Raw genomic sequence first — 15,526 nt, forward strand, 5'->3', positions numbered from 1 at the left:
GAAAATTTACCAAAGTAGCCCCCTTCCCCTCCACTGCATTTTTCTGTATGCCATATCTACATATATTTGCGAGTCCAACTGAGAGATTGATTTATTGGAAAATTACCTGCCAGCAAAACCAGTTCAGCTGTTTACACAGAAGCTAAGCAGTTTTATGTTTTAAAATTTGGTCCCTTGCTGTACTAAAAATTAACCAAACTGTGGTCTCCAAACTGAGGCAAGGGCCGAAAACCATGATTATGGCATAACGTTACACCCTGAGTTAATAATGTTAGAATATTGTTTAATATCGACTGTGCAATGAATAAAGGCATGACGTTGGTGACATTTCCAACTTGGAACAGATTATTTCAATTTCCTATGGGAAATAATACACAAGCACACACTGACTGAAGGCAGTGAAAGACATGTTCAAGCCCTTTTACATTTCAATTCTGCAAACTGACAACCAGTAGGGCTTTTGAAGAGCTAATCGATTTTTCAATCAAACTTTTACATATGTATAGTACGAGTGTAGTGCTAATGCTCTGACTTAGATAAGGATGTTAGGGATCAGTGTGTTTATAATGCCCCCTTCAGTATAAGACCTGATCCCATTAGCTGCAAACAAAGCCTCTTTACAGGCAGTGATAGGGAAAATCTCTTCCTGCACCAACAGAGTGAAAGAGACGGTGCTATGGCCCACTCCCCCTCTTTCATTTCAGCACTGTCCAACAAGCTCACGTTCAATACATTTTAGAGGCCTCAGCTATTGATCTGTGCTTCTCTTCTATCCCACACACACATCTCCTTTAAGTGCATTTAAAGCTCCCTGTCAGCACTCACTGGCAGCATGACGGCATGGAACATCAACCATTTAGTTTTCCAAACAGACCACTTCACCTCTATTACAGCTGCCTCCAATGGCAGGGAAATAGCCCTCTCTCTTCTCGTAGGCCACTTCAATATACATAATATACCATAATGACTGCAGAGCATTCTCTCCTTCTCTACTGCACTCCTCTATCAAATGCATATTTGTGCATTTGAGAGTACAAAGCCACAAAAACATCACATTGGAGAAAAAAAATAGGTCAATGCCATTTACTGATGTGAGCAATGGTGTTGGTCAAAGCATGTTTTGGAGAATCAAGGCTACTGAGTGACCCCCTCCTCCTTCTTGTTTAACTCAAATACCAACCCTCCAGCACTCCACCCCCTCAACGATCACACAGGCAAACATTTGACATGCAGTTCCTCCGTTAAAACAAATGTTACCCACATGTTCATTCTTTTCTTGCACGGTGTTGAGAAACTTGAGACTGTTGACGTTACCTTGCAATAGTATAAAATAATACTGATTGGAAGCCAATTTCGTAGAAAGGGACTTGGTGGATTAGGTTTATACAGCAGTGGCAGAAAAAGACGACCCACCTCAACCTTTACAATATACCAAACGTGGAGGTGAGGCGTTCCTAGCTTCCTTGTGGGAGCAGCTCATGTATTCAGCACAAACAAAAAGCTATATTTTGTGTTTACATCGTTTTGGTGTACATTCCTTACCTGTCCAATCTCGCCGATACCTCCAGTCCCGTCCATGCGAGGACGTTTGCACTCAGCCCCGACAGACTCGACCAGTGCCACCGCCGTCTGTCCATCAGGCTCTGGGTCTCCTCGCTTCATTCCCCGAACAGTTGCAGGAGCGCCCCCCGCGTTTGGGTGCACCCCGACCAGGGTGTCCAGCTCTCTATCCCGCTCCATGAGACCGCGGGACACGGGCAGCATGATGGATGCAACGTCGGTCGACATTAACATTTAAAAAACCGGGCTTATGTCTTCTTCTTTAAGCTAACTGGGGGGGGGGGCTTGCTTGCTTCTAGGCTTTGTGCTTAGCGTAAGTGCGGTTAAATTAGCCCAGGCCTTTGTGTGAGCCCCTTTCCAACGCTAGGAACTAATGCGACTCCCCAATAATATACATGGGACTTTGTATGGGTAAAATAATCAAATATGTCCGCTTCTGGCTATTTATGGTGCATCGGAAAGCGGCCTATGCTATTCCGCACCATAACAAACCAATTAAAACAGCACCGTTAACAATAAATGGCTGCCGATCGCCCAAATTTCCTTAAGGAATATGTTTTTTTCCCGTTTCTACAGTGATGGCCGCTTGTTTTCGAGCCTCAACATCCTACAGCAACCTCAAGACGAAACCCCCCTCAACATGTCGCCTCTGTTTTCCTCAAGAGCAAGCGGAGGTTCACGCCAAGTGGAGCCGGTCAGGAACGCTGTCTTCCCCACATGTTAGTCCGCAAGTGTCCTCCCCAAGCACACACGGAAGAACGCTTGACGACGGACGCGTTTTTTCTTCTCTTCCTGCCTCAGTCAAAGAGTGTGCTCTGTCTCCCGGTGTGTTCTCTATAGCTGTGTGTGCTCAGAGGAAAAGGAAGCCGACCTCCCCTCCCTCTTGGCGGAGTCTTTCCCCTCTTCCTGTCTTCCGCTCTCCCTTTGAACGCAAAGCCACGCAGTCCGCAAGTGTGCGCAATGTGCCGCAGTGCCTCCATACATTTGTGCGGAGGGGGGAGGAGGGGGTCGAACGTAATGGTCCAAAGACAACAATATTCGCACTGTATGCTGTCTTGCGTTCTACCTTACTTTACATGATTACTGATTCATAATGTACCTCGTTAGAGCTTGCGTCCCCCCCCCTAAAAGGTCCTGGCTGTTGAAAAATATAATTCCCAAGTTCTTACACAACCAAGGTCCTAGGCCCAGTGTTGAGTAATGCAGCATGGAGCCTTGCCTTGTGTTCCACTGGTATTTTTATTGCTTGGATGACACCCAGTGGTCAAAGGCCAACAAGCCTGCAGCACAACTGCCGGAAAAAGCTTTGGTAAATCACCACTTTGGCATTAACAGTAACAGTAACTTTTTTTAACATTAAATAACTGAATTTAAAGATAAGCGATAAGATATGCCTTTATTAGTCCCACAATGGGAAATTTCAGGTTTACAGCAGCAAAGGTACAGTAGCACACAAGAGTGTAGAAATATACTTATGCTGTTAAATATGTCTCAAAGACCACCTAATAAGCAAGGTGGAAACACATTCATCAACTTAAAATATATAAGGCACGGGTGAGCAAACTATGACTCGTGGGCCAAACCTGGTCAGCTGATCCCTTAAAAGGGGACCTATTATGCTCATATGCTCATATTATGCTCTTATGCATCCAACGGTTCTGTAGATGATTGGCTTCACCTGTGTATGTAGGTCAAGGGTCAATGTGCTTATCAAATTAATTTTGTGTTCCAATAATTAGTTCTAAAAGGTATTTAAATCAATAAAACAAGGGTGCCCAAATTTATACACCTGCCTACTTTGGTTTAAGTAATTATTGCACACTTTCTGTAAATTCAATTAACTTAATTTGAATGTAAAAGACAGAAGGCACATACTACAATGGTGCTAGCATTCAATGAATGCACAGGAACCGATTAATAAGTGGAGCGGTCTCTTTAAATTGTCCATTGTTTACCTGGCACCAGACAGGGGTGGGGTGAAAGAAATAATGAGCAAAAACTGGGCGCTATGTGATGGGGCACACAGATGTCTTAGACTTGACAGAGGGGTGCTAAGGCTACTAGAGCGGGACCACATGAGGACGATAATTCTTTGTTGCACATGTACCCAACACATACAGTATGAGTGTTCCACTAAATAGGGATGAATTGCAGTCTGCACTGCCATCCTATCACCAGACACATTTGGAGCCCTATCAGAAGAACGCTCACAATGGAAACGCCAACAAAGAGGAAGCCAGTAAAATAAAAACTAGTAGTTCTTGTTGCAAATCTCTAATGCACATTAAAAAAAAACAATTAAGCCACTTAAAATCTTAAGCAAGCTTGTGTAAACAATGCCTCACACTTTATTTTAAATTGAGTACTTGCAATGCTGAGTGTTGGCCATCTTAACAGACACACATATATACACCCTCTATGGCCTTGAAGAGCCTTTTTTTTAAATGGTGGTTAAATGGCCAATGTCTGCTGCCTAAAATAGAGAACAGAAGAGACAGGGTCAGGAAGGAAACATCAAAATGTCTAACAAAAGAAAATGTTCAGGCTTCCTACCAGGTTGTTGCAATCGAGTCTCCCATTCCATAACTGTCAAAACAGGAAATGGATCAGTCTTGATAAATAATTCAAAGCTCTCATTACTAAATCATTGTCCATCTGTCATAGAAGAAGAGCAGCATTGGTGGCTCTTGCCATTTTCAGTGAGAATTAATGGCGTTGCTGTATGTGTGCACACAAGAGAGATTGTCACTTTACTCACCATCATTGACCAAAACAACCCTCGACACATGGGCCATCACGCGGCGAGCAGACTTCAGTTGAACACATGAAGTAAATCTGTGAGCGCAAGCCAAAATCAGACAGTGATATGAAGTGTCCAATAACCAGTGGATCTCATTATGTTATCAGGGCACGATTGGACCCTTAAGTACACATAATTGCTACAAAGATGATACAGTACGTTTGTTTGCACTGATTGGTCATTTGCTCTTCATTACTGATGCAAGACTGTGCCCCACCAGATGCCGTTTTTCTCCTTTGTCATTTTTCTGTTTTCAATAGAGTAGTTATTAAAGTGTCATTTTCATGTTTACAGTGGGGAATATGAGTACTTCATCATCTGCTCATTTTGCAATTACTGTATATCCCTTTCTAAAAGACACAAGGCCATAGTTTTAATTTTAGGTTTTACGGAATATGAAACAAATTCCAGAAAAAACATATTTGATCCCAATGCAAAACGTGAAGTACTGTCCTGCTCACAGGATATCCTACCATCTTACTAATGCTTTCCTTTGCTTCCTTGAGATTAACTAGCTCATCCCTTGTAATTCTGGGTGGGTCCTCACCTTTCGCACAATCATACTTACCCCAAGAGCTGAACACGTGCATGGAGTTCTTATATTTCATTCATTTCTTAATAACTAAAACTTAAAAATAACTTTTAATAATATTTTCTCTTTCTCTTCAAGCTTCTTGTTCATCATCTTTGAGTTAATTCCAGTGTCGTGCAGGTCCTTTTACGGCTATTTGGTCTTGCCACAGGAGGACATGGTGTCTTGCATATCACGTAATAAGTTTAGCTTAGGAGTACCATACTTTGGGGATTGGTTCAGTACCTACACTAGGTGTGTCAAACTTGTGTGATGGACGGCCAAGACACTGCAGGTTTTCTTTCCAGCCGGTCACCAAAGCAGTTGATTTTAATGATCAACACCTCCTTCAATTTGAACTGCTGGAAAAAATGGTTAAAAAAAGAACCTGCAGTGTCTCCGTCATCCTTTGACACATGTGACCTTGACGCTTCTTACATACGTATGTATATTCAACAGCCAACCGAGTGAGACTTCTTGTCAGTCACAGTTGCTTTGTCTCTGTAGGGGAAGGTGGAACCACTGGCATAGACACACAGACACGCAGCAAAAGCATGGCGCTTTGTGAGAAGCAATGTAAAGTAAAGCAAGGATAAAAGATGCTTGCAAAGCCACATGGAGCATGTGGCAATAATAATAAAAGCAAGTTGAAGCCATCAACACAAACAAACCAGGATGCTGAATTAATATGAAAGTGGTAGCAACGTAAAAGGCAACAAAACGAAAAAACAAACTTGCACACCTCAAACATATAAACCCGGCTGAGTTTTCCCATCTGACAAAATGAATGTCAAAATTTCAAAAAGCATGTGCATTGTTGTGTGACTCGATTAAATAAAAAAGTTAATATATACTCATATTTTGACAGTATATTGTGACAGTAGAGAGAGAGAGAGAAAAACAGCAGCAACAACAACAGTTAAATGTCAATGATGGAGATGATATCACTGAAATGAAACAGTCAAATTTACCATTGCCATTTTCTTAAAGTTAATGTTAAACTCTCGTGACATTCTCATGGACCCAATATTGTATGTCATATTTCATCCTGACACTAAAGATCAATGAGGCGAATCAATAGATTTGTCAGGACATGTGAATGTGTAGAACACAGGGGTCACTGTTTATGATTACCTCCTCATCTGGATCCTTAATCTCATCATCAGGAAGGAACTGAAAGGTGCTCATCGTGAAGCGACGGGTTTGACCCTGAGGGGATGGTGGTTGAGGATGAGACAGCACAACATGCTGAGTGGCTGGGTCCAACGGGTTGGGGCATCTTGGGAAAAAAAAGATGATACGGCACATAAGTAGCTGTTTACCAGCTCCCCAAGACATTTGTCAGCAGGATTTTTGTTCCATCCAAAGCAATCCTCACATAGAGCCACTCAAACATACCCGTTGTAAAGCAGCACCCACACAGCTTTTCCAGAGCGTGGGTAAGCCACACAGTAGTGCACCAGCAGCACCAAACTGGGATCCGGGGCGTTAAGCATCCGCACTTCCAGGTAGAGGGGTTTCCCCAGTAGCATCTGCAGGGGCTGGTGATACTGTGGGTAGTAGCTGGTGTACTGAGCATCTGCGAGATGATGAAAGGCGGTGGTATTGGCACAGTGTGAGGTAATACGTAAATCACCTTGATTCTGCTATCTTTCATAATCTTCCCCAGTTATCAAATGTGATAAATGCTCTCTGGCTACCTTTGGCAAGTCTGAGTTGCACACCAAATACCCCTTGAGTCTGGACGGTCGGCCCAAGAGTGGGAGTTTTTACCAAGTAGCTCACAGTTCGGACACTACCTGGTACATACCTGCACTCCACCAGCAACCTGCCAATGAGTAAAGGCACAGGAGCATGTATCAGTCAATCACCTTTAAACAAATTGGCTGTCAGAGCAATTGGAGATGATTACTACAGGCTGTATCAAAAAAGTAGACTCTCCAAAAAGAAGCCACAGAAGTTAGAGGAATATTTTCATAAAATTTCCTTCATTTGCATGTTGGTGTGGACATCATCTTCCGGAAAACGGGCCTGTGTTCACCCATGCATGCAATTACGCAATAAATTTCGGTATGGATTGAAAGTTGATGTCCATACCAACATACAGTATGTAAATATAGACATTTCATGAAATATTCAATTTTAACTTTGGCGGCTACTTTTTGGAGAGTCTACTTTTTCTGATACATACAAGAGATCTACTTGTCAACTGAAGAAGCCAGGTGAGTTTTGTCTCTTGGCTTTATGATTTATTTTTACAATAAATCAGAAAAATTTCCAAATAAAAGCAAAGTAGTATTGCTCGGTCGTGATGACAAAAAAATTGTCTGACCTAACAGGAGAATCTCTAGTGATGGTGCCATAATTAAGGCTGATCGTCTGAACCATGTTGACAACTTCCACCATATATATCAAAGATTTCCCCATTTCCTGTTAGGGCAGAGAAAAGAGACGGTTGAAAAATCTGAATTCAAAAGAGCCTGTTCCTATTGAACATTTTAGTCAGTAGAAGGTGTTCCGTTTGTTAAAAGTCACCATTCTGCGAGCCCCGCAGCCATCCATGGGGAGTTTGAACAAGGCATATTCGGAAGTAGCTTTTACTGGTTTACAGGTGGAGTTGTTGGCAACCACCAAGAGGGACGGGGACAGGGGTGGCTCCGTGAGTGATGCAGGAACAGAGAAGACAAAGTGGCGGTCAATTGTGCACTCTGAAAGAGAAGCACAATCACACGCATACAGTATATACACTCAGAACATGCATGGACCATGAGCTTTGCACACCATATACAGCAGTAAATAGCAGCTGAACAAAATGTCACAAATTGAGAGGCAATTGATATAGACCCAACGTTACACCCTTTTCACGCTGTGGGCTGCCATTTTGAATCATACTGCGTCACTCTGAACTGCCTCTATGCATCCAGCAGCTGTTGTGCTTACGTTTCTGTTGCTAAAGAGTCACATGTTCTCCACTGTGGGGTGTGAAAACGCTGTTAGACTGTAGCTCACCATCTATGGGGTAATAGCAGACAGGGGGGTTCTTGCTGAAGCAGCAGCCCATGGAGAGGCATGATGGCTGAGATATAGGGCCTTGGCCACAGGGGAGACGTTGTTCGCTGGGAAGGCTACACTCTAACAAAAAGAGGACAGCATGACAAATGTCAGCCACACAGTTTAAATAATTGTAAATGGCATGGAATAGCCTTTCAGAGAAATACAAAAGTACCTTGTCCAGCTAAAGAGTTGGAAACTGGACAGTAAAACTGAGCCCCGGTTTTTCTACTTTGAGTCATATAGGCAACGGTGATGATGTACATATTATCCTTTGACAGAAAATTTGCACACAAGTTAACTGTTAATTACACTACAATGTAAAAAGGTTGTATGCTCAGTATAAAACCCAAAACAATACTTGCCTGCACACTCATTTGACAGCTTGTATGTAACTGAAGTCTCAAATGGATTTTGCCATCTTTTCCCATGTTAGCAGAATACCCACAGTGTTGTGGAACATCCTGGACACTTGTCTCCTTCCCTTGTGCATCTGAAAAAAATGAAGGAAGGAACCATGGCACATTTATAAATAGTTTCACACTGACTTCATACTAGTTTTTTCTTCCAGTCAAAAACACTCCTTTTCCCCTCCCCCATCCAGCGGCACCCCTGAAACAAGTTCAAGTCATGCAGAGCTGATGGTTCCCATATGCATTTCATACATATGCAGTGTAATCCCGGGTCAAAGTACACACGCACCTTTAAGAACAATTCCAGAGATGGGACCAGGTGGAAGCTCCACAAGCATCTGTCTGGAGGAGCAGAAGACTTTGGGCTTCAGAGGAGCTGTACGGTTTATCAGAATCTTGCCGAATTGGGTTGGTGGTGTGGATGGGGTAACTGGTGGGGGAGTGGAACTTTGGTATGGGCATTGTAGGTCCATCGTGAGATAATGCTTCGATGAAAAGTCCAAATACCTCACGGACAAGGACATGACCATGGGAGACTGACAAAAGAGAAATGGAGATAAATACTAATGGCAACAAAGAAGAAAATATTGTAACATTCTTTCTTGCTGGTTTAGTTGCATCTCAATCAAGCCTTATATGCAGTCTACACATATATGCAGTGCTTTGGTGCAGTACATATTTTATTTAGGGTGCATAATATACAGTATAAATGTCCCCATTGTCCACATACTGTATATGCAGTAATATTCAAGTTCATCTCCATTAACTATAAGCACTGCACCGTTTTGCATTTGCATGAATGTTGCAAGCAATTTCTGAAACTAACTAATGGGTTTCTGTAAGAATGATACATTTAATGAAATTCAATGTCATGTTGAGGACCATATGACATACGACACACACAAGCAGGATCTCACCAGTAACTTGGTGTGACAGCCAGGCAGAGGAGAATAAAGTATTACTGTCGATATTGTTGGCTTGTGTATTTTATGCCCACACACACTGGATAGGGACTGCCATCTTTCTTGATCTGTAAAATATTTTTTGTAAGACCACAAAATGTGCTAAATATCATCTTAGAAGAAATTATGGCTTATAAAAGTCAGTGACTGACCTTTCACCTGGATAAGGTGTGGGTGAGCAGTAGGCAGAAAGACTACAACACTGCCCACTTCACAGTGATAAGATGGGGGCGGTGGAGTGGGTTTAGATGGGGAGGGCGGCACAGGTTCTTGTGTAGCTGCCGCTGACTCGGTTGGGTACTGGGGCACAGCAGGGTGTACTGACAAATGGGAGGGGAAGCTAAAAGGATCAGGATGCTGGTAGTAGCCACAAAATGTGTTAGCATAGGGGGGGCAGGTGGGATGTAGCCGTTCTGAATGTGGAGGCGGGAAGAAGTAAAGTGGGGCTTGGGGGAAAAGATATCTGGGGATGGCAGGTTTTTGGGTGGGTGTTGCTTCAGGTGGACGCATAATGTTAGGGTATGACATAGGAGGCAGCCTTATGTCAGCTTCTTTTGGGTCGAACAAGTGTGCATAAAGATGGTAAACACCAAATGAGCTGGGTGGAAGTTGGTGATGTGGCCCAGAGGGATGTTTAGGTGAATGAAAAAGTCGGCTGGAAGGAGGAGCAGCTTGTCCATGCATGGAAGGTGCTATAGTAGGTGTTAGATAGAAAGGTGTCTGAAGATAATCCTGAAGTTTGGGTTGGCGGGGAACTTGAGGAGAGTTGGGTTTAGTGGGACTGGCAGGCTGAAATCCAGGAGAAGAAAAATGAGGAAAAATAGGATACGGAAACCCAGAGTGAACAATGTGGAGATAATCAGGATTAGCAATCTGATCCTGGACTGAAACTCCAAATGCACCAGGTAAAGCATTTGATGGGATTTGATGAGGTGATGGGGCTCCAGGAAGACTGCCAGGAGAGAGCGGAATTGGGCCAGCAGGCTGCGGACTAGGAGGGTAGAACTGCGGAAATTTAGTGTATGGGTATTCACGGTATGTAGTGTGGAGATCATCGGGAAGTGGAGCAATTGGTTCCTGGACTGGAGAAGGAGAAGGAAACAGGGGTGAACGACTACCAGTACCTGGTATATGCCGTGTACCATCAGGACGTGAAGGAGATGCAGTTGAGGGGACAGGGCATGAGAGGATAATTTCTTGCTTATCAAAAACAAGCTGGACTTGCAGTCTATCCTAACAAAACAAACAAACAAAAAAAAAACATTTAGTTTTCTGAGTAGTCTGCTTCGATAAAGTTATGGCTACATAACTTACTCCAATGGTGATACAAGGAGCAATGAAAGAGACGAAGAAGATAAGATTCTCTTGTTGGGAGTCGACACGGTAGGCACACTGGGTAGACACAAATTGAGCCCAAACTCCATTTACTGCATTACAAAAAACAAATGCATAAATGTTAGTATCCCAATGTTTATTTGTAAGAAAGAAAGAAAATTAATTTCTGCAGCAGACAGCTATAAATAGATCTAGTGTGATACCGTAAATTCAGTAATTAAGACCTCTATTATTTATTATCTCCAATCTCCTACATTTAGTCACCTGGTACATGGTTTACAAAAGCAAATAACGGCTGGAGTTTCTAATTTTCATCCAACCAAAACAACACATTGGCATTAACAGTAATTTTACGTAATTTTGTATTATGTATTATTATTCATAGTTGCATTTGAAATATCATGAGTATATATGAACACCCCAATTATAGTTAGAATATTGACAGTATAATAGATTATAGTACCTAGGACTCCCAGCATTGGGAGATCCTTCTCCTGCTGGTATAGCTGCACTGCCATGCCGTATGGAGAGCAGAGGATGTCAGGGATCATCGACACAGGTGTAGATATCTGTGCTGGACAGACGAGCTTCAATGGGCTGTTCCACCAAAGCATAGGAAGCACATAACTGCCATTCTGGGAGAATAGACGAGATGGTGTTCAGTCAAGGACACAGAGAGAGAGGTGAGGAATTAGTGTCCATACCTCCTGGGTAATGTAGCATGCATCATACGGCACAATCATTTGAAGGTCAGTGCTGGATGTCCTCACAGTGTAACCACAATTTGGAGGTAACTGTAGCAGGGAGAGAGGATAAGCTCTCCCTGTTAAGGGAAATGTTAAATAGTTAACAGGTAACTGGGAGAGTTATACGCCAATTGATTTCACACAACCAGTATTCTCTCAGTAATGAAATAAATACATTGAAAACAATGTCACTTTTCAAATTGGCTGTACATTTGTGGCAGTGATGTGTGCCCACTTAATATATTTTTCATTTTCATTCGGGATGCAGAATTTTATCTGCCCTGGTATAAGACAATAGTTGCATTGTTGTCATAAAAGACACAAAAATGTTGAGCATTCCAGTTATTCTGACTGTGAAAAGAGCCGTGAGTAAGCATTAAGTACTGTAATACATTTACCTGTGTCCACAAAGAGTTGTGTGAATGCTTGTCTGTAGGCTGTGAATGTCATGGCATCGTGATAACACATTAGCACAGGGTTCATTGCCAGCCACTCAGAGACATGTGGAAAGGAGACAGATGATGGCACCAGTGCCTTGCCATGAACTCCATGAAATCCTAAGCCAAATCAATCATCATACAAAAAACACCTCATTTGAATATGCATTTGTGCATTATAGGAAGCTCTTACCTGCGACATCTCCTTGAAATCCATCTTTAGTGTGAGCCACTCTTTGCTGTGTGGTTACTGTACCATTGGTCCAGCTCCATGACACGATGTTCTGGGTAACAGGTTTATCATCTTCTGGCTTACTGGACTTTGAAAGATGTTTCACATAAGATGCTTCAGATTCGCGTAGTTTTCTTCCTTGGGCAAGCTGACTATCCAGGGAGCCGCGGTGTGTATATTGTTTAACGAGTCCTCGCACGGTTGAGGCTGACTCCTGGTTTCCGTGGGGGAAATTACTGCCCCCCCGCGACACTGTTGACATGGACCCGCAGAGGTGGAAGGCATAAATGGCTATTATAAATAAAAACAAAGTGGAATTATTCATGTTTTCGTTGCAAAACATTGCCAGGTAGTTGATGCTTAGCTCGCTTATGCTCGGAGGTGTAAGGTCCAGGTGAAGCTAATTGAGTTATTAACCAATCAGGGTAAAGAAGGCCTGTCGGTAACGTCGCCTACATATGACATCATAATCAATTGACGGTTGTTTTCTTAGTTTACAACTTAAACAAAAACGCAAAACATGTTCTAAAATGCACAATACACATACTAAAATTTTAAAGTTTATTTTAATAATAAAAAGATGACATATTAAAACAATAAAATAGTAAATAAATAATACAAAAGTACAGATTTTTTTTTAAGTTGAAGCATTTCAAATTAAAATAAAATAGATATAGCAAAACTAGAGTACCCACGCATGTGCAGGGAGAACATGCAAACTCCACATAGAGATATCCAAGTGGAGAATGGAACCCATCTTCTTGATCTCCTGACCGTGTGGCCTACATGCTAACCACTAATTCACCATGCAGCCTACATTCCAGTAAAAAAGTAAAAAGTACTGCTTGGGTAGTCTAGGTTCATACAATAGCATGTGGCTCAAACAATGCCTTTAGTTCATATTTATATATTCTTTGTGCTCCTTGTGATAAACATCACACATCATCTGATGGATCACCATGGATTCAACAAAAACAAAGAATATATTTATGCCATGCCAGCTGACAACACTGAATCTGTTCTCTGTTCTTCTTATGGATATTTAGCATTACAGTATATTATTGTTCATGCATCTGGAGCCTCACAGTGCAACATGGTCTTGCAGGCTCCATGTTAGCTTTGATGAAAATAAAGTTACTGTAATGGCAGGATTATATGGTCATGTGGAGAAATTTTAAAAAGTTAAGGACATCTGCATGATTAAGTCATGTGCTGGAGAGGGACTTTTTGTGGTGCTGCTCCAGATGACCGTTATGCGCTGCAGTGTCCAGAGGCAGCGAGAACCTCTGGAATTCATCTGGAATGTACTCTGCACAGCTGAAATGTTTGATGGGTGTGGAAATCAATCAAATGTATGATGTTATGCACAAAGGCAGTTCAAAAGCAAAGCGGAAGGACAAAATACCTTGGCTGTGGCAAGACCGCATTATGACATTATTAGTGTAATGCTGTGGCACTAAAAGAAAAGCACATTAAGCAAATCAGGAATGGGCCATTGCATTTTAAATTCCAGTGTCACAACACAGGGAGGAGACCTTGCAACTTTTAAAGAAGCTGTTACAACTGCTGCTCTGTAATGTGTTCCCGATAAGCACTCTCTGCACATTGTCGTTATAGGGAACTCTCTTTTAAGGCCCACATGTTGGGACATGAATAGAAAACAGCACCGACTCACAATTGGTACACAAGAGGTACCAGCACTATTCTCCCAGTCTCATGTGATAGAGAGATGGAATTGGGATTTTCTCTTGGTGCATTATTTGGACTAATAAGTAAGTTTGGTGATTATTTTGTGCATTAAGAGTGTTTAATCTTGAAGATTTTTATTTTTAATCTAATCCCTGCATGGCACAGCAGTGAAATCTGGTCACTGTGATTGAGGATAGCCCTGAAAATTAGGCTTTATTGTTGGTTGTATATATTTTTGCACTGCACGGCAGACGAGTGCTGAGCGCGCAGGCCTCACAGCTAGGAGACCCAAGTTCAATTCCACCCTCAGCCATCTCTGTGTGATGTTTGCATGTTTTCTCTGGGAACTCTGCCTTCCTCCCATATTCCAAAAACGTGCTAGGTTAATTGTCGACTCCAAATTGTCCATATAGGTATGAATGTGAGTGTGAATGGTTGTCTGTCTATGTGCCCCACCTCTCGCCCGAAGTCAGCTGGGATAGGCTCCAGCACCCCCACGACCCTCGTGAGGATAAGCTGTAGAAAATGAATGAATGAATGAATTTACAATTAAATTAATATGCAGACTTCAATCATAGCCATCGTGAGTGGACAAAAAAAAGAGTAAAGCTCAAATTCAACGCTAGGATGCCAACATCAGACTGGAATTAACGGATATCTCAACACACACTTGTGGATGATTCATTCTTTTTATCATGTTTTCTGCGTGGTAGACTAAAGCAAAAAAGCGTGTGGACTGGTCAGTTTACCACATCCAACCTTATGGCATCTATCTTCATCCCACCTCCAGCAGTACAAAGCCACCATTGTTGGACTTGGATAAGAACTACTACTCTGTCCATGTGGGCCCCCCGCCAGAAAGCCCTAAGGCCTGAGGGCAGAGATGAGCTGAGGCTGCTTTCAAAACATGCTTTTGTCATCCGAAAAAGACTCATACACACTTGAGCTTTTCTCTCATCCGACACAGGTAGTGAAAGGCTTTACTGGGTGCGCACTGGCTGACAAGTGATCCTCTAAAAATCCACATCAGATTTACTATCACTGCAATTTTTAAATGTTATACATTGCCTGTGTAGGTAATACAAGTTTTAAAGGTAGCAGCAGTTTGACCCTGGAACTGATTAATTGTATTTCCATTATTCCCTATGAGGAAATGTGAACAGTCAAAGCCCCACAACCGCTCTGTGGGGTACATCTGTATCTCTGTTCTTGTGACACAATGTTATTTAAGGTCGTTTACATGGTCACGAGGCCCCATTGCTTAGACGTATGAAAGGAGAGAGAGACAGGAAAGTTCAGTGTTAACAAAGAAACACTCCCTGTGTGATGTCACGATGGTCTGTCTCACTGTTGAATGTAACGCCTAAAAAAACAGCCAATTTTCTATACACCACGACTGAAAAGGATACAAACGTGTCAAGAGAGTGTAATGATTGAGAGCAGATGGAAGAGAATGATAAGGGAGGGCAGGCACTTACAGAGACAGAAAATAATTCAGTGGATGTGGCTTCATGTGGGACGTCACCACATTTTCTTGGAATGACTTAGTGTTTATGTATGTGAATTCTGCATCAGCTTCATATGCAACATCTGGCTTTAGAGTCATCAATCCACACTGCAGATGTGTTTTTTTTTTACATGGCTATTTATCAGGTGCTGTCAATCAAAAGTGAATATTATCTTGAAATTTCAATGCAGCTCTTCTTATGGCCACCATGATGGTTGATGTG

General features: G+C 42.3%; 2 protein-coding genes across 8 annotated transcripts in view; both read right to left on the reverse strand.

Moving 5' to 3' along the window:
• LOC131100957 (RNA binding protein fox-1 homolog 2-like) overlaps positions 1 to 2,738 on the reverse strand; it is a 38,043-nt gene extending 35,305 nt beyond the window's left edge. The window contains exon 1 of one of the 3 annotated variants that reach the window (XM_058046178.1): positions 1,543 to 2,738. In XM_058046178.1, coding sequence (XP_057902161.1) covers positions 1,543 to 1,794 — 252 coding nt within the window. In that variant the 5' untranslated portion in view covers positions 1,795 to 2,738. The remainder of the gene's footprint in view (positions 1 to 1,542) is intronic. The other 2 variants (XM_058046177.1, XM_058046176.1) reach the window with 2 other exon arrangements.
• Positions 2,739 to 3,088: 350 nt separating this feature from the next.
• On the reverse strand, positions 3,089 to 13,420 carry LOC131100911 (uncharacterized). Of its 5 annotated transcripts, XM_058046173.1 has the most exons (20): positions 12,069 to 13,413; positions 11,837 to 11,995; positions 11,397 to 11,515; positions 11,156 to 11,327; positions 10,672 to 10,784; positions 10,482 to 10,590; positions 9,510 to 9,677; positions 9,313 to 9,425; positions 8,685 to 8,931; positions 8,348 to 8,475; positions 8,158 to 8,254; positions 7,941 to 8,063; positions 7,467 to 7,639; positions 7,264 to 7,361; positions 6,632 to 6,759; positions 6,330 to 6,510; positions 6,066 to 6,210; positions 4,319 to 4,395; positions 4,114 to 4,146; positions 3,089 to 4,033 (listed from the first exon to the last, which is right to left on the reverse strand). In XM_058046173.1, exons 1-18 carry the CDS (start codon positions 12,448 to 12,450, stop codon positions 4,321 to 4,323), a joined length of 2,730 nt encoding a protein of 909 aa, XP_057902156.1. In that variant the 5' UTR covers positions 12,451 to 13,413; the 3' UTR covers positions 3,089 to 4,033; positions 4,114 to 4,146; positions 4,319 to 4,320. The 5 variants fall into 5 exon arrangements, 3 of the variants coding, with proteins under 3 accessions (XP_057902156.1, XP_057902157.1, XP_057902155.1); XR_009119141.1 differs by having other exon boundaries at positions 4,114 to 4,215; positions 9,510 to 10,590; positions 12,069 to 13,414; XM_058046172.1 differs by having other exon boundaries at positions 3,091 to 4,033; positions 9,510 to 10,590.
• Positions 13,421 to 15,526: the final 2,106 nt, after the last annotated feature.

This window comes from Doryrhamphus excisus, chromosome 1, assembly GCF_030265055.1.
Source record: "Doryrhamphus excisus isolate RoL2022-K1 chromosome 1, RoL_Dexc_1.0, whole genome shotgun sequence".
Lineage (NCBI taxonomy): Eukaryota > Metazoa > Chordata > Actinopteri > Syngnathiformes > Syngnathidae > Doryrhamphus > Doryrhamphus excisus.

Bases quoted from the DNA above. Each gene is read 5' to 3' on its own strand.
- LOC131100911 (XM_058046172.1), bottom strand. From the start codon at position 12,450: ATGTTTTGCAACGAAAACATGAATAATTCCACTTTGTTTTTATTTATA. The intron at 11,996-12,068 runs GTAAGAGCTTCC...GATTTGGCTTAG, and splicing joins ATTTCAAGGAGATGTCGCAG to GATTTCATGGAGTTCATGGC. The intron at 6,511-6,631 runs GTAGCCAGAGAG...ATCATCTCGCAG, and splicing joins GCAACTCAGACTTGCCAAAG to ATGCTCAGTACACCAGCTAC.